At 29.9% G+C, this 20,755-nt stretch overlaps 5 protein-coding genes across 10 annotated transcripts; 2 read left to right on the top strand and 3 right to left on the bottom strand.

Annotated features, from left to right (window-relative positions):
• The first annotated feature begins 522 nt into the window (after positions 1 to 522).
• Positions 523 to 6,615, top strand: LOC111682964 (mitogen-activated protein kinase 15). 6 transcript variants are annotated; one of them, XM_046947278.1, is made up of 10 exons: positions 523 to 874; positions 1,241 to 1,545; positions 1,621 to 1,811; positions 3,735 to 3,941; positions 4,016 to 4,177; positions 4,237 to 4,333; positions 4,416 to 4,522; positions 4,581 to 4,712; positions 5,041 to 5,220; positions 5,283 to 6,615. In XM_046947278.1, the coding sequence occupies exons 2-10, from the start codon at positions 1,468 to 1,470 to the stop codon at positions 6,418 to 6,420; spliced, it is 2,292 nt and encodes a 763-aa protein (XP_046803234.1). In that variant the 5' UTR covers positions 523 to 874; positions 1,241 to 1,467; the 3' UTR covers positions 6,421 to 6,615. The 6 variants fall into 6 exon arrangements, with proteins under 6 accessions (XP_046803234.1, XP_046803233.1, XP_046803235.1 ...); XM_046947277.1 differs by having other exon boundaries at positions 1,262 to 1,545; XM_046947279.1 differs by having other exon boundaries at positions 1,397 to 1,545.
• A 1,924-nt stretch (positions 6,616 to 8,539) lies between these two features.
• On the bottom strand, positions 8,540 to 10,882 carry LOC111682982 (synembryn). Its single transcript, XM_023444986.2, has 2 exons — positions 10,691 to 10,882; positions 8,540 to 10,550 (listed from the first exon to the last, which is right to left on the bottom strand). Exons 1-2 carry the CDS (start codon positions 10,769 to 10,771, stop codon positions 8,967 to 8,969), a joined length of 1,665 nt encoding a protein of 554 aa, XP_023300754.1. The 5' UTR covers positions 10,772 to 10,882; the 3' UTR covers positions 8,540 to 8,966.
• Positions 10,883 to 12,381: 1,499 nt separating this feature from the next.
• LOC111682976 (E3 ubiquitin-protein ligase SHPRH) lies at positions 12,382 to 17,705 on the bottom strand. Its single transcript, XM_046946957.1, has 12 exons — positions 17,391 to 17,705; positions 16,142 to 17,332; positions 15,662 to 16,077; positions 15,398 to 15,599; positions 14,824 to 14,926; positions 14,210 to 14,753; positions 13,996 to 14,134; positions 13,549 to 13,928; positions 13,364 to 13,482; positions 12,914 to 13,217; positions 12,685 to 12,845; positions 12,382 to 12,616 (listed from the first exon to the last, which is right to left on the bottom strand). The coding sequence occupies exons 1-12, from the start codon at positions 17,689 to 17,691 to the stop codon at positions 12,433 to 12,435; spliced, it is 4,044 nt and encodes a 1,347-aa protein (XP_046802913.1). The 5' UTR covers positions 17,692 to 17,705; the 3' UTR covers positions 12,382 to 12,432.
• A 473-nt stretch (positions 17,706 to 18,178) lies between these two features.
• LOC111682971 (RNA-binding protein pno1) lies at positions 18,179 to 19,347 on the top strand. The gene is made up of 3 exons (XM_023444973.2): positions 18,179 to 18,483; positions 18,537 to 18,630; positions 18,833 to 19,347. Exons 1-3 carry the CDS (start codon positions 18,293 to 18,295, stop codon positions 19,244 to 19,246), a joined length of 699 nt encoding a protein of 232 aa, XP_023300741.1. The 5' UTR covers positions 18,179 to 18,292; the 3' UTR covers positions 19,247 to 19,347.
• LOC111682970 (syntaxin-16) lies at positions 19,329 to 20,707 on the bottom strand. The gene is made up of 3 exons (XM_023444971.2): positions 20,519 to 20,707; positions 20,280 to 20,416; positions 19,329 to 20,217 (listed from the first exon to the last, which is right to left on the bottom strand). Exons 1-3 carry the CDS (start codon positions 20,600 to 20,602, stop codon positions 19,401 to 19,403), a joined length of 1,038 nt encoding a protein of 345 aa, XP_023300739.2. The 5' UTR covers positions 20,603 to 20,707; the 3' UTR covers positions 19,329 to 19,400.
• Between the last annotated feature and the right edge of the window lie 48 nt (positions 20,708 to 20,755).

Here is a 20,755-nt window from a genome sequence, read left to right on the forward strand (position 1 = left end):
ATGCACTCTTTGCGGCGAATAATATTTAGCCAAAACATATGACTTTTGTGTCGTTATAGGTACTATTAGGTATCTTTTTTAAGATGGCATGGATGTTTTTGACATACTTTTTGCTAATAGAATTCTTCACAAATAGGACTTCAGTCATTATTTGTATTAATTTAAGTTTGATACTATTGTTCAATTTTATATACAATAAATTGTATGCTTTCTAATGTCCACTTAACATAGGAATATCCTGTTGCTAGGCCAACACTTTGTCTAGTTGTACAGATGTAAACAAAATAATAATAAAAAAGTGTTGGATACATACACTACATTTAGTATGTGTATCCAACACAAAGACCGCTTAAAAACAAACTATCCTTAAGGAAACCAAAAACAAATTAAAATGGTGGTTGTAATTTTTCATAATTGGTTGTGTTGTGTGCGACTATGTTGCCAACAATTACTACAGAATAGAAATAAAATAAGTTTTTTTTTTTGAAATAACAAGTAAACAGTGTTAAATTTGTTAAATAAAATCAGATAAACGTCAACTACCTCATATTATTTTTAAAATATATTTTTTATAGTTTTTTTTTTATTAAAGTAACGACGAATATAAAAGAAATTTCGCCGTTAAAGAAAGAGTTTTACGACGAAATTTAAAACTTATTGTAATAATTAGTATAGTGTGAGTTTAGGTGCCTGTTATCCCTCCATACGTCTTTCATACGTGTTCTTAATTGAACTAAAGTTTATTTCTTAACTTGTTTTGTATTAAATTTCGGAAAGTGTCTTTGATTTAACATATTATAAAGGATATAAACTACAAATAATAACTAAATATATTGAAGTGTCAGCTACAACAAAATAACGTTATAAATTGAATGTAAGTTTATGTTGTAATTGTTAGCAGAGATTTTAAAGACTGTCTTCGGTTGCTAGTTTTCATTTTAATTATATATCATTTAATTTTAAATTAACAGCTAAATTCAAAACAAAAGATTCATTACGAAATTCTTATTAATCATTAGCTAGTAGTAATTTAAGGATCTAAAGAATTTTACTGCTTTTTAATGAATTAATTCCTTAGAAATCTGTCTTGGTACATGGTACCATTACAACTCTATTGTACAAATTCAAAAAACAATTTAACAAATTTCAATCAAAATAAACTGAACTTATACATATGTATATTAACATACAGCTGTCCATATGTATATAATTGTATTCGATTGTATTACATTTGTGACAGCTAGCTAATATTGCAATCTAGGTTGAAAAACGTAAAAGAAAGTGGAGTGTTTTCTTTATCTTTTTCATCGATTTAACAACTATTAATATTGCATTTAAAAATTTGTCCACAAAAATTGCATGTGCTCCAAACAAAAAAACTACCAACAACAAATAGTTACAAATCTTTTTTAGCTGTAACAGGTTACATAGGTTACATTAATCTGTTATCGTCATAAATCTACCGCCATGACAACGAAAGCTCAGGATAAGCATAAGATGTCGGAAATCGATGAGGGTATATCGAAAATATTTGATATTAAAAAGGTATTTTTTTTTTAAATTAACCTTTCTTTTATAGAGATTTTTTTTAAACAGATTGTTTTTTTATTACTTTATTAGCGTTTGGGCAAGGGAGCATATGGTATTGTTTGGAAAGCTTTGGATAAACGCACTAATGAAACTATAGCGGTAAAAAAGATTTTTGATGCTTTTCGTGATGAAACAGATGCTCAGCGTACATTTCGTGAGATTATATTTCTTAAGGCCTTTCGTAATCATCCGAATATTGTTAAATTGCATAATGTTTATAAGTAAGTTTAATATTATTTACAGTTTTTTTTTTAAATTTAACAAATATTTAAAAAAACTCTTAATTAGAAAAAAATAGATTTTAAAAATTTTAAACTTAAAATCTCAGATTTTCCTTAAAAACTGATTTTCTCTTCAAAAATTCCTTTAAAAATAGAATCTTATTAATAATTCAAAATTTCACTAAATATCGAAAATTTCACTAAAAATTCAATAATTCTCTATTATTTACAGTTTTTTACAGTTTTTTATTAATTATAACAAATATATCACAAACTCTTAAACGAAAAAAAAAGATTTTAAAAATCACTAAAAATCTTAGATTTCCCTTAAAAAACAGATTTTCACTTCAAAACTTTCCAAAATTCCTTTAAAAATAGAATCTCATTAATAATTTAAAATTTCACTAAATGTCAAAAAATTCGCTAAAAATTCAATATTTCTCAAAAATTTAAAAGAAGAAATCACCAAAAGTAATTTCACTGAAAATCGTAAATTTCATTAAAAATTTTAGTTTTTAATAAAATAATTCATTAAAATTTTTCTATAAGTTACAGATTTTACTATAAGATCTTTTTTTTTAATTTTATCTTAAATTTCACAAAAAGTCCAAAATTTCACTAGAAATTTAACATTTCACAAAAATTTTAAAATGTTACTAAAAATTACAAATTTCACCAAAAAATTACATTTCATTGAAAATCACAGGTTTCACCACAAAAAATCAACATTTCGCCAAAAATTCCAAAATTTTTTAAAATGATCTCAAATTTCACTAAAAACTGAAGATTTCACTAAAAAATTATAAAACCAAAAACACTAAAAAGTTGGGAATTTCATAAAAAAAAATCTCTAAAATCTAAAATATTGTTGAATATCACAGAATTTCATTCAAAACCAACGGAGACTCTACAAGTTTCACTAATACAAAAGTTTAACATTATATGGGCGGTTTTTTCAGATAAAGATAATTTACGTTCTTTGTTTAAACCTAGTTTAATATATGTTTTGTGTTTTCAGTAAACAGTAACGTTACTTACGGCGGGTTTTTTAAATAAATATAATCTACATTCTTTGTTTAAACATAGTTTAATATATGTTTTGTGTTTTTCAGTAAACAGTAACTTTACTTATTATCTTAGTTTAACTGACTATTATTGGCCAATTAAACTTAAGTTATAAGTAAGAAAACACAATTAACAAAAACAATAAAACAATGATTTCGGAAGAACAAAAACTTAATATTTTAAGTAAATTGTAATGTTTTTGAGTGAATAGTTGGTAACAAAGTTAACTGAACTTAAATCAAAAAACACAATCATCTGTTAATTTCCGCCTAAATTTGTTTTGAGTTTAATCTAACAGGATGTTAAGCCTAGTTTAACTGAGTAGTATAAAACCCGCCCTTATTATCTTAGTTTAACTGATTAAACTTAAGTTATAAGCAGGGAAACCGAAAACATGCTCTAAAAAAGTGTTTTAATTTAAAATATATGGTCCAAAAATAAAATTTTTTAATATTTTTTAACATTGAAAAGCTCAAAAAGACTGAAATTATAATGAAATAATAAATGTTTAATGTCATATTCTATATCCTACAACATTTTTTTTATAAATGTTTCATCTCATAGTTTGAAGAACTAGTATAATAGAATTCCGTTTTACGTTCAGATAACCAATAAATAACATGAAACCATTTGGTCCCCAAAAAACATATTTCAAACGACAAAGTTTGACACATTTCTTCCAATTGTATTCATAGCTTTTAAACTGACATTTTAATCGGTGTTGTCATAAATTGCAATAATTAGTTTTTTAAATTTGTTTTGAGTTTAATCTAAAAGCAAGTTAAGCCTAGTTTAACTGAGTAGTAAGAAACCCGCCCTAAATATAGTAAATTGCATACATAATCCTTCTCATTTCAGAGCCTCAAATAATTTAGATATTTATTTGATATTTGAATATATGGAAAGTGATTTGCATAATATCATTAAAAGAGGGACCATATTGAAAGATATACACAAACGTTATATTATGTATCAACTAATCAATGCCATTAAATATATACATTCGGGAAATGTTATACATAGAGATTTAAAGCCCAGCAATGTGTTAATCGATAGCAAATGCAGGTAAGTTTAAACATCTTAAAGGTCACAAGTTTAATATTGTCATCAAAATCAAATTATGAAAAATATGTTTAAAGGTGTAAATTAGCTGATTTTGGTTTGGCACGTTCGGTGGCAAATCGTTCTTTAAGTGGCGATCATAATGATATAGGCAGTGATAAACCGGCAGAATTATTATTAACCGATTATGTGGCCACTAGATGGTATCGAGCGCCCGAAATATTAGTGGCTAGCAAAAGGTTAGAGAAGTTAAAATTATCAATAAAACCTTAATATATATTAAGATTTAATGTTATAGATACACCAAAGGTATTGATATGTGGAGTTTGGGTTGTATATTGGCGGAAATGATTCGAGGTAAACCTGTCTTTCAAGGCAGTAGTACCATAAATCAGGTATATAACAATAAAATCATTTTTTTTTTTAAATAAAACAAAACTTTAAAACTTGTTTTCGTATTATTTTTTTTTTTACAAGATTGAGAAAATTGTTTATACCTTGCCGGATATAACGGAGCAGGATATACGTTCTGTAGGCGCGGGCTTTGGTTCGGTGTTATTAAATAAACAAATTTTAAAGGATAAGTAAGTTAAGAAGTTTTCTTTAAAAACATATAAAATTATTTTTAAAATTTTCTTTAAGGAAAACCACACTTAATGAGTTATTAAGTGGTGCCACGGGAGATGCTTTAGATTTGGTTAAATCTTTGCTAGTATTAGACCCTATGGGACGTTTGACCGCCCATCAAGCTCTTAATCATACGTATGTGGAAAAGTAAGTTGAAAATAATCACCCCTATTCTGCATTTCGATTACGATGATGCATTCAGTTAAGCAACGATTGAAAAAATGTATTCCAACAAAAATACTGAATCGTAAGAAAAAGTAGAAGCAATTCCATTTCGTTTCAATGTTTTATGTATTGTGTATTTTGCGTTACGATCGTAAGTTGTCTGTAAGTTGTTATTTATGTGGCGAAGAGTCAAATCGAAATGCAGAATACCAAAGTTGCCAAACGGAGAAAATTTCGATTCGAATTGAAATGCAGAATAGGGGCCAATTATTAAATCAAAGTTCTTAAACTTTCAATAACTTTTATACAGATTTCGAAACTCCATACCGGAACTAGAATTAAATGTTGATGTACTGCCACCCTTTAGGGATGATGTGCGCTTAACGGTACCCGAATATCGATCAAAATTATATGAAATTGTGCAAACACATGGTGAAAAAAACAAATCCTTAGATACAAATAAAAATTCTCTAAATTTAACTAAAAATAGGTAAAGAACCAAACAATTATACTTAATAGTCGAAAATAAAACCTTTTTTTATTTATTCATAGAGAACACAACAAATCCTTACAAAATCACGATAAATGTGAGCAGAAAAAACCGACAAAAATCAAACAGCAGCCTATTACTAGTCATTTAGAAGACAATATGGTCCATGCTAATGGTAATCTAAATAATCTCATAAATAAAGCCTTAAAGAAAACTACACCAATAGCTAAAAAGAAAATCACTAAAAGCCTCAATAACAATATAGGAGATTCAATAAATAATGAACCAAAATATCACATAAGAGATGATCGTTATTTACAACGTAGTAAATCACATGGACATCAACAATTTCTACATAGACAAATGGTTGGAGATCACTTAAACGAAGGCGAATCCAGTGCAATGCAAGCGGAAATAAATGTTAGAAGATTTTCCACAAATGAAGTGGAATTTTCTAAAACTGAAACACTTAAAAAAAGCAGTAATACCAAACGATTACATCGTAGTGCCATAGCTTTAAATAAACCGGAAAATGAACAAATAACTCAACACACACCACCATTTACATCAAAAAATATTATACGTCAAACCAAATCTGAAGTTATACCCTTAAATAATACGCCCAGTAGTGAATCGTCGAAAGTAGAAGAACGCATTTGCTATGAAAGACGTTTAAAAAAAATAGAAGATGAAATTGAACGTTATAAAAATGAAGTGAAAAGTTTTTGTCGTGAAACATTTAGAAATTCCCAACATAAGCAGCAGTTGCAGCAGCCACAAAAGCATTCTAATGAGGAAAAAACTAATAGTAAAAATTATAATTTCAAAAGCACACCCAAAAAATTGACAACCACAATCAACAGCAGCAATAATACACCCATTAAAAATATCTATTTTCAATTGTTAAGCAAAGGTCAACATCATGATTATCACAAATCAGAATTAGATCTCTCTGGCAACAGTGGCAATGGCAGCAGTAGTAGTGATCATTTTCGAAATTCCTATAATTCAAACTCTTGTTCGGGTCGTAGTAAAACCTCAACAAATGTTCACTATAATAAAAGCTCTTATGTTTTACAGAGTCAACAACAACAACAACAACAACAACAGCAACCAGACCCACAACTAAGTCAACATTACGTTACAACACACAAACATCAGTCACAGCATCGTTGTCGTCCTATATCGAAGTTTGTTTAGCAAACATCACAAACATAAACCAGATTTTTTTTTAAGTACATTCTCTTACTTATATATATATATATATATTTTAGAAAATAAACTGCCCAACTTTGTAATAATATTATGTATATTAAACACTGAGTATAAATAATAAAAATACATCTACATATTTTTGTGCCAGTCTATGAATCAGCAAGTATTTTAATTTGTTGTTGTTGTTGTAACATGCCGATAGTTATTTATGAATGAAAGGATAGTAAGAATAAGTGTTTAATTACACAGGCTAACAAATTTTGAAAAAAAGTCAAAATCCGAAACTCAGAATTTATCAATCCATACATTTTTTGAGATACCGCATCCTATGGTAAGGGGATCTGGAGAAACTATTGCACCTCAGTTCGTCTTAAGAGGTCTAACATTGTGGAACAATTAAATAAATACATCGTGAGGTGCAACGATTTAAAGTGTCTGATTTTGCCCCCGGTTAATACAGCTGTTGCTGAGTTGACAATCTTTAGCTGATTGAGAATCGGGTAGTTCCGGAGCGGAGATCCAATTGTCATGGGAACGTACGATTCATTCTTAGTAGCAGTTGAGGAAGTTATTGTTTATCCTGTTTTAGGTAAATGATGAATATTTTGAGAAATGTTGTAGATTTTGTTGTTATTGTAACTGTTAAAACTATACAATAATCCAGGCCTAGAAATCAACAACATGGGTCCATAAGTCTATTGAGCAAAGTAAAACAGGAAACAGTTGAATTCGCAATGTGTAACATTGAGAACCTAACTTAAACCTTTGTTGTTGTTGCTGTAACTGAATGTTCTTCCCTGGGAAAAAAAACTTTCGGTTGATACAGCTTTTGCTGAGTAGACAATCTTAGGTCGTTCCAGAGCGGAGATCCAATTGTTGTGCGAACGTATACCTTTGTTAGGAACGGGCGCAGATCACAGTTGTGCTATAAATACTTCAAATATGATACATGAGTATGTTTTCCTCGTATAGACAAAAGTCCTTCCTTACATATCTTAAAGAAACATCAAGCTGTGTTAAGATAACACCTCCGATGATATTAACATCCTTTAATTTAAAAAAAAAAACGATTCTTCGTGTTGGTGGTGTTCAGAGTTTTATACATGCAATCCTTTACAGTCCGAAGTGCAGCATTTTGACAGCTTTTTAATATTAATTCTTCAATAAGTATTACACACACACACTGGAGCAGCATAATTAACCACTAACCGTCGTTCCCAACACATGTTCGCCCCCCCAAATTTTATCTTTACCACGAAACATCTTGATTCTTACTCGGCCAAAGATTGTTAACTTAACGTTAGTTGTATCAGCGAAAAGAACTAAAGGCCCCTGTCAAACTGGTACAACAACTTACCAGCCGACTAGTGCTTCGACGATTTTGTTTATAATTTGTAATTTGTGCGTAATTACAGTGACATGCAAGAAAATATGTTAAAATGTTTAACTTGATGTGGTCCTTTAAATTAGGTGGTACACAGTCGGAATTTGGCCTCCATTGTCCATTGTCTTTATCATGAGGGTTAAAATTATACTTTGACTTATCAATGACTAGGATATTTAGTGCATGTTTTTGGAAAAATTTTAATTTTAATAAAATCTTGGGTTTTAGTAAAATTTCGTAATTTCCGTATTTTTCTGGAAATCTTCAAAATTTATATTAAAATTTGGATTTTTTTACAAAAATTTCATTCTTCATGAAATTTAAATTTTGAACTAGAACTTTGGATTATTACAAAAAAAGTTCTGAAAGTTAAATGCACTAACTTTCAATAAATATTTAGAAAATTAAAAAAAGTTTTTTTTCATGCTTTTACATACATATTTATTATGGTATTTGTTTTGTATTGAATGATAACTACAAAATATTTTCGTCATTTATTTTTTATACATTTAAAGCAAAATAATTGCATTAACTTAAAAAAAAACTAAGCCCTTTATTAAAAAAAAAGCACTTGGTTACATATTGAAAAGTTCTAGAAAGAAATTATTGAATATTTTAAGAATTTGTTAGTAAAACCTGTAGTGATTTACAAAATTTCGTATTAAATATGTATGTTACGTACGTATTGTTTGTAGCAACTATTTATGTTTATTTTTTTGATTGACAACATTTATATTATGATTTTTTATGTTTGTTGACACAATGGCAACAGTTGTTAGTTTATTCTTAAGATTAATTAATATATGTATGTAAATATTCGTTAACTTTATGTATGTATTCGTATATTTATTTTGTTTATAATAGTTATGTTTATGTTTACAACAATGTGTTTCTTGAAAATGCACTTTTTTTGTTTGTTTGAATTTGCAAAAGACTAGATATAGTTTTAATAAATAGCTCATATTGCATAGGAATAAATTAACTACTTTGCACTATATAAGGATTTAAATTGATAAATATTAATGTTCTAACAATCTATCTCTGGAACAATCTGAATTAAGTTCTTATGCCATAACTTAATATTTATCAAATAACCTTAATTATTTTTTTACATCTACTATAATACTTAATTAAAACTACTAGTAATTTAATCTTTACCTTTTTGCTGTACCTGTTGCTGCGGCAATTCCTGCTGTAATTGCAGGATATGATCGACAGGTTCGGGTTTACCTTCTTCGTTGATGCGACAAGGCTTTATAATACCACCACGATGTAATTTATCCACCAATTGAGCCAACTTTTCGGCTTCATATTCCTTTTGTTCTTCCGACATGCCATCCAATGGATTGGTTGTCGGTGGCATATAGCAACCTAAGACTGGATTAACTGAGTTCTTAATGCGTTTATACTCTTCCGTATCACTGTCCTCACTATCCGAAGAATATTCACTAGTGTCTGGCTTGCGACAATCTAAAATGCCAGCATTTGCAAACAAACCAGCCATATTGCCATAACCGAAATGTTTTATCAAACGATTGGGATTTTTCTTACAGCAAACAAGCAATAGTTCATAGGACAAGTTGCGTACCACCATGTTGGGATTCATGAGGAGGCGACAAAGATAGTTTCTTAACTCGTTACCTTCCTCCGGACGTTTGTAGACATCTCTTAAAGGTGGTAAAACTATACTACGCACATAATGACGCATAGTTGAATTACTACAAACACATTTCACTAAAATAGTTAAGACCGGCTGGACATGTTCCTTATTAGAAGAAGTATTCTTTTCCAAATCATCAAGGGCGTAGAGTAGAAAATTGAGTATAATATCTAAAGCTGTAACATTACGGTTTTCAAAAATACGACAATTTTTCGTAGATGCAGACGATGACGAGGGCCCATCAACCTTTAACATAAGCTCACTAAGACAGCTGCTGGAAATATTGGTAAGGAGATCTATAGAATGAGAAACCACTTGACGCTCACGTTCATTACTCATGGCTCCAAAACGCAACAATAAATCACGTATTACACTTGTTAAATGAAGGCTTTGTATTTCATTCTCACTGGGACTTTTGTCCGTGCAAGAAGTTATATTAAACATAACTTTAAGCATTTCAATAATTACATCCAATTGTCCATCGGAGAATTCCTTTGTGCTGCGCAGCTTTTCGTCCATTAACTCTGTCATATAGGTCAAACCATTAAGCTCAAACAGCACACGACTACGTACTGAAGTCTCAAGAGCGGTTATTAAAAACAATAACTTCATATCAAACAGTTCAATTTTTTCGGGCACCTGTAGGGTTGAAGACAATCTATGGAATATTTGATCGGCCACATTTTGTCTTACACAATCCCGTCTTATCTCAGCATTTTGAAAAACCAAATTGCACAGACATTTCAAAGCCTCAACCACACGCTCCATATTAAAGTCCGCCAAAATATCCAATGAACTAACCGAACGTGGTGACTCTTGCTCCTGTGACGGTTCTCCCACCAACGAACTGCTCATAGTCAAATGGGCCATTTTAAGCAGGCAACCTATGTCATCTACTATGTTGTTTTTCATAAGACTCGCTTCGTCGCGTGATAAAATTCGTATCGTATTTAAACACAATATATGATGCTCCTCCAAACGCTCATCATTCAATATGTTGAAGACCGTTTTCCACAATGTAATCCACAAGTCATTCTTGTGAAATTTATCAAATTTGAAAAGATTGGCATTCTAGAAAAAGATATTGTTTTGTGGTTTGTTAATCCAATTTAGTATTACTAGTACTACATAATTATAAATATGACTGACTAAATTCCTTTTTGTTTTCTCCACCCTCTTCTAGAACTTATTAACAACTACCTAATACTTACTTCCTTATTGAATTGTTCCAATATTTTGGGAAATTTCTGTATATTTTTATCCTGTAATTGTTTCAATTGGTCGGCATCCATATTAGTGTTTGTTAATTTATCAAGTTTATTAATTTAAACAATATTTCTCACAATTTTACTTAAATAAAAGTCGAAACAAAAATTTACTTTAATTATACACTTTGCAAACTGTCAGATTATTGCAAATAAAAAAACATTCAAATAGAGTTGCCAGTAGGTTTGCTGTAGTTGAAATAAAAAAGTCGTATTTTTGCAATTTATGAAAAGTTGTTTCTAGACTTTTGTTCTTGCTTTCTTTTTCAATATTTAGTCTAAAAATGCAATGCCTTTGTCTTTAGAACTGAAAAACGTGTGTTTTTACAACTTTTTAAGAAATAATCTTCGATTAAATTTCATCAAAAACCTGAATCCTAAGAAAAAAACAAGAATTTTCATTTCGTTTTAGTGCTTTACATAATTTCTTTAAATTTGACTAAAATACACAAAAGTAGAAAGAACTCGAAAAAAATTTATATAAAAAACAAAATCGTATCGAATTGTAATAAGAAAACTGATTCTAGAAAAAAAATTGGAAAATTTACCTACTTAAAGAACTTAGAAGTCCAGAAATCAAAAATTTCGAAATTAGAAATTTCGTAAATGAAAAGTCGGAAAGTCGACTTTTCATAACTTGCGTCGAATATGGACTTTTTCTTAACTCCTAACTTTTTCTTAACTCACACACAGACAATTTAGTTGAAAAACTTTTTCTTAATTCACTTTTAAAGTCTCCTTAGACCTGATCCACACTAGGAAACTTTTGTTGAGAAACTTTTTCTAAATTCTCTTTTGAAGTTTAGATCTGGTTCACACTTTTGTTTGTGTGTGAGAGAATGAGATGGTTGATATCTCTTTCTCTCACATACAAAATTCAAAAGTTTCCTAAAAAAAGTTTCTCGGTGTGAACCAGGTCTTAATGTCCAAACAAAGAAACCTTTGTTTCAGAAACTACGTATTAATTGAATTGATTTGTTGATGTACGAATGGAAAGAACAACAAAACAAGTTTCCGAGTACGAAAAACTCTGTACTGCGAGAAAGCTGAATGATAATCTTTATCTTTCTCTCTCACACAAAATCAAAAGTTTCCTTGTGTGGACGAGGGCTATTGTGACCGGCACGTCAAGCGAGAGAGATACATCAGACATCTCTCCTACGCAAAATCAAAAGTTTCCTGCAAAACTTTCTCTCACACACACAAAAATATAAAGTTTCTCAAAAAATGTTTCCCTGTGTGAACCGGCAGTAATCAATAATAGAGAGAGATGGTTGATATTTATTTCTCTCACACACACAAAAATATAAAGTTTCTCAAAAAATGTTTCCCTGTGTGAACCGGCAGTAATCAATAACAGAGTGCAGGTATGGAAAACTAATATTTTTGTTTATCGGTAACGAAATAGGTTCTACAAAAATACATAGAACTAAAATGATGAAAAACCTGTTATACTTCATTACCTTATGATCATTGTTCTATACAAAAAATAATTTTCTTATAATAATTTATTATTCTTAAAAAATTTGTATACATTTTTTGTAGGAAAAAAGGTGTAGTTTTCTTTAATGGACTTTGATATGAGGTAACAATCCATTAATCAATCAATCTCCAAAGAAAGGAAACAATTAGTTAAATAATATAAAATACTGTTGTTTTTAATGAAAAATGTATAAATTTACATTTCTTTAATCACATTCCCCATTTTCTAAAGTAAATAAATTTTCAAAATCCTTTAGAGTTATATTGTCAAATTCCCATTTACGTTGTAAACCAGTCGCATCACTTGAGGTAGAAGAGGAATTTATAATAAAATTATAAATCTTTTCCTCGATTGATTCTTGTACAATGAAACGATGTACAGTAGTTTGTCTGAAAAAATTTTAGCAATTTTGATTATCTGATATATAAAATCCCTTTCTATTTCTATATATATTTACCTATGTTGACCAAAACGATGAACTCGTCCTATAGCCTGTAATTCTTCGCCTGGATTAAGAATAGGTTCCACTAGGAAAACATGTGTTGCTTCAACTAAATTTAAACCTTTTGAGCCTCTTACAAAGGGCATTAGCAGACATGTAATGCCAAGATTTGGATTCTAAATAGTAGTTTTCACACAATTAATTTGTAACATATTAATCGTGAAACGTATAACATCAATATTACCTTAAACTCTTCAATTGTTTTTGGTGTACATTGTGCTCGATATTTTATATTATTTTCATTGAGCGCTAGGGCAATTGCTTGTATAATTGGTTCCCATTGTGAAAATATTAATATTTTAACGTTACTTTCTTTAGCCTCATCTTCAATATTGGAATCATTTTGCTGCTGTTGAAAGGCTTCTATTTGTTCTCTTTGTAATTTCAAAATTAAGCGCACTATGTAGGTGATTTTTGATGAATAGTTTCCCTTAATTATTGTTTCACTATCAATCGATTTTGTTTTGGAGCGACTTACGTAATATATTCTAAAGGAGTGGTAAAATGGTAAAATATATTAATTAAATAAATTAAAGAATATGATAAGTGCATCCTACAAAGCAAGTTATAAAACTACAATGACAATTAGTTTATATTAACGACACATTAATAACATATATGTAATTCATATTACTTTTGATTTTGTTGTAAATTACGACATATTGAACATTTAAAATGGCTGCCCTTAACATATAAACGTATCGATTTTAAACAAGGAAAACATATATGATGACCACATTCCAAAACAGCATACTAAAAATATACATATGTATGTACACACATTAAACTAAACTTAATTTCGTAAATATCATCTCTTACTCTGTCATCTTCGGTTAAACGGCATATAGGACATGGACCGGGATCATCATTACCCTCTAAATGTTTAATATATCTTAGTCGGGCTAATTTTATGGTGAATTGATGTTGAGCATTCATTAGTTCGTTTTGTTGCTCCAATAAACGTCCTTCAATTTCATTTTCCATTATCTTAAAAATAGATTTATCTTCGGGATCATCGGTTAAAGTGATGCGCATTTTACACATATTCAATTCATCATAAGCCTTAATCGTATATTCCATTTCAATCCAAAATTTTATTAAACGTTTACAAAACAATTGCATATTTTCCAAATACAACCAGCACCTTTCCATTATATTGGTTAATATACGATGTTTATTTTTAACAAAATGGAATGTCACTGTAATTGAATATAAAAACAATAGTCATCTATCTAGCTGATGTCTGTTAAAATAACTAAAACTTACATTTACAAAGATACATTTCAAAGGAAGGATTTTCTAAACCTTCTGTATCATTTGACTCCTTATCAATAACTTTATCAAATAACAGACATTCGAAAGCATTCATGGAATTACGTATGCAGCATAATTTACACAAAATTTTCTTTTTAGGAGTCTTTTTTTGTTTTTCTAAATCCTTTCTCAGCAATATGTTTAAATTATTTTATTGCAAACTTACCCTTATTTCACTTAAATGACAATCATAAGCAGAATTCACCAATTGCATAATATTTCTCCAGATAGCTGGACTTACTTGATTGCGTGCCCGTACATTCTCACTGAAATATTTCAAATCCTCTATTTCAGTTTGTAAAGTTTTCCAAATATCTCTCAATTTATTAAACCATAATTGTATCACGTACAATAAAGAACGTGAGGATTGGATCTCGACAAGTTTTACATTAGTTTGTCCAAATTTAGGCAAACACTCTTCGTGTATTTTTTGCAATAAAATCGATTCGTCATTGGACGAGAGGGTCTCAAGACCATCAGCCATTGTTATTATGAAATTTTCTGAGATCTCTGTACTCAACTTGTCTAAAGCTGCTTCATAGCCACTTTTAACCGTTGTTAAAGTACTGGCATATGCACTTAAGTACTTCCATTCTAATTGATTATATTGTTTTTCATATTTGTCCAAATTTATTTTAGAAATATTCGATTGTATGATTTTAATTTGCATAAGATTATGCAGTGCATGTATTTGTAATAAGCTGTCAACACTGTGTAAAGATTTAAAATGGTTAAGATTATAACAGAGTCTTCTATACGAATAGTTTGATAAATACTTACGCTATATTCATATCACTGTAATCGTTTGCCAGTTTTAATACTGCTTTATAATTTTTGATAGCCTCGTCATACTTTTTTTGTAAAAAATATAGAGCAGCTAAACCTGAAATAAATTTTTTAAATTAAAATTTAAAAATTTTTTAAAATTTATAAAAAATATATTTTTCGATTTTTAGTGAAAAATTAAATATTTTATTAAAACTTTACCCAACAGTTATAAAGTTATAAAGTTATATAATTATAAAGTTATAAAGTTATTAAGTTATAAAGTTATAAAGTTATAAAGTTATAAAGTTATAAAGTTATAAAGTTATAAAGTTATAAAGTTATAAAGTTATAAAGTTATAAAGTTATAAAGTTATAAAGTTATAAAGTTATAAAGTTATAAAGTTATAAAGTTATAAAGTTATAAAGTTATAAAGTTATAAAGTTATAAAGTTATAAAGTTATAAAGTTATAAAGTTATAATGTTATAAAGTTATAAAGTTATAAAATTCTTATTTTTTAAATTTTCAAAAATTCATTAGAATCCTTACGATTTTAAAAATACCATCAAACTTTCATCGCAACTTACCATTATGCGATGAAGCCATGGCCCGTAATTCCGATTTGCAAGAAATCTCATTTGTTGATTTCAAATAATCGTGCAGCTCTTGTGGTTGCAAAAATTGTTTTTGTTGCTGAGAATTGAAATTGTGATTCCTATTGACATTAGAAGTTGCCACCACAACTGGAATAGAACACGTTTGACGGATCTTTAAAAAGGGCTGTAAAATCTAGAAAAAGGGAAAACAATTAAAAATACATAAAATCCAGTATACAAAACGAATTCTCTTACAATATTCATAACTTGTGGTGATATTGTGGTCATTCGCTTACTGTACTTATGGACATTTTCTAAGAATTTATTACGACATTCTTCATGCTGTTCATTATAGAAGAGTTTTTCTAGATTATCGAATTGTATACGATGTACAATCTCCTCTTGTGGTGGTATGTTTAATTCTGATGCTATCTGTGTTTTACAAGTACGCCACATACATTTCTGTAAAATATCGATCATGGCTGGGCAAGTAGGAGCAATGGCATTGCTATTTTCCAGCTGTTGCTCATGTTGATGCACGAACTCATTGACTATTTGTTGCCAGACGTAAGGTTCACTGGCGGCTTCGAATCCAATGAATTGAAGTAAAGGTTGTAAATCGTTAAGCGAATTCTGTATGGGAGTGCCTGTAACAGCCCAACGATGTATGGCTAATGTTGGATAATTTAAAAGAAAAAATAGTATAAAGTATAAACATATAATCTTAAAGCATACCGGGTATCATTCGAACTAAGGAAGCAACCTTTGAGGTTTTAGATTCTACCATTTGAGCTTCATCTAGTAGCACCCTCCACCAGTCCAACATGAGAATGGGTGTATTGGCTCGCATAGAACGTGGTTTATTGCGCGTTGAACGTTCACTGACATTATCTTGGGTGAAATAAACGTCTCCTCTTAATATATTGTAATCCGTGAGTACTATATCGTAATCTCCCAGCTGCCGAGGACTTATCCATTTTCCCGATAATACACCTTCATAAATAAAAACTTTTAAAGTGGGCTGTATATGACGTTTAATTTCCGAAGCCCATTGCATTTTAATGGTATTGGGTGAAACTATAAAGGTGGCTTTGGTTTTCAACAAACCATATTCTTTTACCGTAAGCTGCCAGCAGCTGGGACATAAATATGGCGTATTGACCTCTTCGTTGTCCATATCAGAAGCAAAGAAATTTACACAGTCTTGATGTTGCCATAATTGGCATTTTTGACATTGTATAGTGTTTAATTTTGAATTGGAATTGCAAATGCAAAATAATTTAAAATCAAGGCATTTACGTTTTGCCATTGTGTTCGAAAAGAACATTTCCATTGCTGGGCATAAGTTGATTTCAAGACAGGAATTTAATAAAATCAATGCCAACATTTCCACAGTTTTACCTAAACCCATTTCATCAGCTAAAATACCACCAGGTGGTAATACCAAATCATCAGGAGGCTCGGCAAGTATATAACGGGAATATAAATGTTTATATACCGTAGTTTCCTGGTCCTTAGCTGTAAGTTTTTCAAAGAAGTCTGGAAACGATTCTTGATCTAGTTCTCTTTTTAACAGCCATAAAATACTTTTTTTCTGATATTCACATAAAGTTGGCAGGAATCTGGAGGGCAGTGATAAACTACGCTGCGTAGCATTTGTCAAATCTTGTCTCATTACCTCTGTATGTTTGAGTTGTAAAGCTTCAAATAACCGGGTGGTCACGTATGTTTTTAAAACCTTATTTTCCATAACAGATGAGGAAGATGCAGGTTTTTTTAAATACGGATACACTGTATCAAAGAGCTCCTCCGTTAATCGGTCAAAGAAATCATCCTTTTTATGTCGTATAATATTTCTATAGACAACCACAAAATACCCGTCATATGTTGAAGCAAATCCAAAATCTTTGGGCCTATGTTGGCCACCTAGAATTTAATTTTTTAATTATAATAAAAATTTTGCATAAATATATTTTTTATTTACATTTTTGTATAAGTTGAAATATATTTTTTGCAACATCCTTGTAGCCATCTAAAAGTAACCATTTTTTACCCTTACACTCAAATGTTACATTTTTATTATCACACGATATTTCTTGCGTAATTGCTAATTTAGCAATTTTTGTTAAAATTATTTGATCACTCATATTTAAAACTAAATAAATTTGCGAAAATTGTTTGGCTTGATTCAAACTAAATATTTGAAATTTTTTCTCAAACAAAAGTGTGTTGTTTTTGTAAAAGTAAACAAAAAGAAAAAAAGTCTGGCAAGCTGTACTAATCATTACATATCACTGAACACTTACATATCGTCACCTAAAAAGCAAACGCACGTTTATCTGACATCATTTTTCTATTTAAATGTAGATTCTGTCAACTCTTTTTATTTTTATTAAACAAATAAATTATTCAATAGTGAGACCTATTTTTTGTCGAACTATACTTTTTGTAGTCGATTTTATAAGAAAACTCCAAAAATTTATCATTAAATCTAAGATTGAAAAAGTAAATTTAAAAATTAACAAAATAAGATAAATTCGAAAGAACGATATTTAAATATTGTAAAGTCACCAATTTGAAAATTATAAAAAACTAAAAATCGATATTAAAAAAGTTGGAAAGTCGACCTTCCACAAAATGTAAAAAAGTTGACCTTTTTTCAACTTTAGAAAATCTATTTTATATAGTATTCCCCACCCTGTAAAAATCATATAAAATTTATATGATATGGCAGCATCTTAAAATACTCTCCGATTGACGTTTGTATTTGTTTTGACAGCTCTCTTTTCCAACAAAAAACCACATGTGTTGATATTTCGTCGATTTTCTTCAACCAGCTTAATTTTTTTCAATTTTATTAAAATTTTTCACAATAATTAGTACAAAATGGAAGTAGAAAACATAAAAGTTGATGATATTTTACCAACTCGCACAGCCAAAAAGCGTTCCCTTAACGATGACAGTGAAATGCAAGTTGACGAAACAACAGGCATTGAAGGAGCCGTTCGTAAAAGTCTACCTCCCAAAGCGAAGCGAGTTAAAAGTGAAATGCGTAAAATTGCAGTGCCTCCACATAGGTAAGGAATATTTTTGTATACTTTAAAACTTTCTACAAATTCTGAAATTTTAGATATTCATCACTAAAAGAACACTGGATGAAAATTTTTACACCCATTGTGGAACACATGAAGTTACAGATACGTTTTAATATGAAAGCCAAACAGGTAACTAAATATTGTTTACATTAAAAAAAAAAAAAAAAAAACAAAGTAAAAAGTTGTACTAACCGTACTGGAGGTTCAACAGAAAATTTAATTAATGTTAAAATTTAATTGAAGAGTTATTTACGTTTTTAACCAATGATGACCGTCCAATCCTATTATTTAACCAAAAGCAAAATTGTAGAAATCAATACCTTTTTTTTAGGTCGAAATTCGTATTAGTCCTGAGACACCAGACATATCGAATCTACAAAAGGGTGCTGATTTTGTTAAAGCTTTTCTCTGCGGTTTCGAAGTTGATGATGCCTTGGCCCTACTACGTTTGGATGATTTGTTCGTAGAGTCTTTCGAAGTAAAGGATGTGAAAACTTTAAGAGGTGATCATATGAGTCGTGCTATTGGTCGTCTTGCTGGCAAAGGTGGTCGTACCAAATTTACCATTGAAAATGTTACAAAAACACGTATAGTTTTAGCCGATAGTAAAATTCATATACTGGGCAGTTATCAAAATATTCAATTGGCCCGTAGAGCTATTTGTAATTTGATTTTGGGATCTCCACCAAGTAAAGTATACGGTAATCTACGTTCGGTAGCATCACGCGTCAGCGAAAGAATGTAAAAACACAAGTGGAAATTTTAATTTAGTTATAAGTTGTGAATTTTGAAGTTAAATATAATAAATATTTTTACAGTAAGTTTAATACAGATAATGAAACAAGATATGGAATATTTTTATAATGTTCACCAATTCCAGCGTAATGATTATTATTCATCTATAATTTTGTGAATATAAGCAAAATAAGCATGAACAATGTTATGCCAGCCAAAACCAAAATTGCACACATTTTACGATTTTTACGTTGATACATTTCAGCTCTTTGTAATTGTCGCAAACCTTCAGAAACACGAGACTGGGTCTGTTCAATAGAATAATCTATGCGATCAAGTATGGTGCCTTGTTCTTGCACCATTTGGCTAAGATCCTTAAAAATGTCATTTAAATCGTAAATTGTCTTGACAACCTTAGAAACCTCTTCATCTCTACGCAAAGCTAAACGAGTGTTTTCCTCTTCGAACAGTAAAAGCTGTTGTTGAGTCAAACGATTTCCCGTAGGTCGTTGAAAGTTCTCATCTAATTCGTTTTGCTTCAATTCATCGTCATCGTAAAAATTATATTTATTGGCACCAGAAGATGCTGGTTGTAAAAAGTTATCGAACGAGTCCACATAATTCTCTCTTTCCATGTCGTTGGGGTTTGTGAAATCATCAAAGAACTTTTGTGAACGTTCCTCCCGTGAATTCAATTGCCTGAGGTAGGAGTTCTGACTTAAACGAAACTTTGTGGTCAGTTCTTGCAGACTTAGCATTAAATATGTGACAACATTGGCGGTTAAACGTTGCTCCCATTTGCCACCCACTCCCAAACTGGAACGTATACACTGTATGTGTCTGTGTGTAGAAGTAATTAATTTAGCAATTTCTTGACTCAATGACTCCATTTCAAGTTCATCTTCTTTGCTCTCATCAAAGGCTGGACGTAACAAGTGGCGCGCATGAAGAGAACCCAGTTCATCTAATTTTGGTTTTATTCTAAAAAAGAAAAAAACGTATAAAGTAAACTACATTCCAATAGGTTTTATCTTTAAACTCACTTTGACATAATGTATTGAGCCTCTTCCAATTTGTCAATCCATGTAGGTTGGGAGCCGTATTCATCACGTAATTCTAAACCCTCTTCAGCATCATGTACAGATCTTCTAAGGAGTAGCTCAGCATCAGCATCATTATTCTACAGGTGTTTGTTTATTTATTACAATTATTGTTTAGTCAAATGAAAAAAAGTAATAAATCAATACGATAGCAAAAATATGTTTTCATCTTTTAAACTTACTCTGTCGTCTGAATATAATGTTTGGTTTTTTGAAGCATTATTTCGCATAATATTAAAAACTTCTGTCAAATTCCTTGAAGACATTTCGCTTATTTTTAAAAGTTTTTCTTTACATTATTTTTCACTAAAACAAATAAATTACACAAAAAATATAAATACTCTTAGATTTTTTCAAGGGGTATATTCAGTTAAAACGAATAATATAAAAAACAGTATTGACAATCCACTCAAAATTTT

Source organism: Lucilia cuprina, chromosome 3 (assembly GCF_022045245.1).
Source record: "Lucilia cuprina isolate Lc7/37 chromosome 3, ASM2204524v1, whole genome shotgun sequence".
Classification (NCBI taxonomy): Eukaryota; Metazoa; Arthropoda; class Insecta; order Diptera; family Calliphoridae; genus Lucilia; species Lucilia cuprina.

Coding starts and splice junctions, on each gene's coding strand:
- LOC111682964 (XM_046947278.1), top strand. CDS start 1,468: ATGACAACGAAAGCTCAGGATAAGCATAAGATGTCGGAAATCGATGAG. Junction 4,178..4,236: donor ATATTAGTGGCTAGCAAAAG/GTTAGAGAAGTT, acceptor TTAATGTTATAG/ATACACCAAAGGTATTGATA. Junction 4,713..5,040: donor AATCATACGTATGTGGAAAA/GTAAGTTGAAAA, acceptor ACTTTTATACAG/ATTTCGAAACTCCATACCGG.
- LOC111682982 (XM_023444986.2), bottom strand. CDS start 10,771: ATGGATGCCGACCAATTGAAACAATTACAGGATAAAAATATACAGAAA. Junction 10,551..10,690: donor TGGAACAATTCAATAAGGAA/GTAAGTATTAGG, acceptor ATCTTTTTCTAG/AATGCCAATCTTTTCAAATT.
- LOC111682976 (XM_046946957.1), bottom strand. CDS start 17,691: ATGATTAGTACAGCTTGCCAGACTTTTTTTCTTTTTGTTTACTTTTAC. Junction 14,754..14,823: donor TACAGTGATATGAATATAGC/GTAAGTATTTAT, acceptor ATCTTTACACAG/TGTTGACAGCTTATTACAAA. Junction 13,929..13,995: donor TGAAATGTATCTTTGTAAAT/GTAAGTTTTAGT, acceptor ATTCAATTACAG/TGACATTCCATTTTGTTAAA.
- LOC111682971 (XM_023444973.2), top strand. CDS start 18,293: ATGGAAGTAGAAAACATAAAAGTTGATGATATTTTACCAACTCGCACA. Junction 18,484..18,536: donor ATTGCAGTGCCTCCACATAG/GTAAGGAATATT, acceptor CTGAAATTTTAG/ATATTCATCACTAAAAGAAC. Junction 18,631..18,832: donor TTAATATGAAAGCCAAACAG/GTAACTAAATAT, acceptor CCTTTTTTTTAG/GTCGAAATTCGTATTAGTCC.
- LOC111682970 (XM_023444971.2), bottom strand. CDS start 20,602: ATGTCTTCAAGGAATTTGACAGAAGTTTTTAATATTATGCGAAATAAT. Junction 20,417..20,518: donor CATTATATTCAGACGACAGA/GTAAGTTTAAAA, acceptor AAACACCTGTAG/AATAATGATGCTGATGCTGA. Junction 20,218..20,279: donor GCTCAATACATTATGTCAAA/GTGAGTTTAAAG, acceptor TTTCTTTTTTAG/AATAAAACCAAAATTAGATG.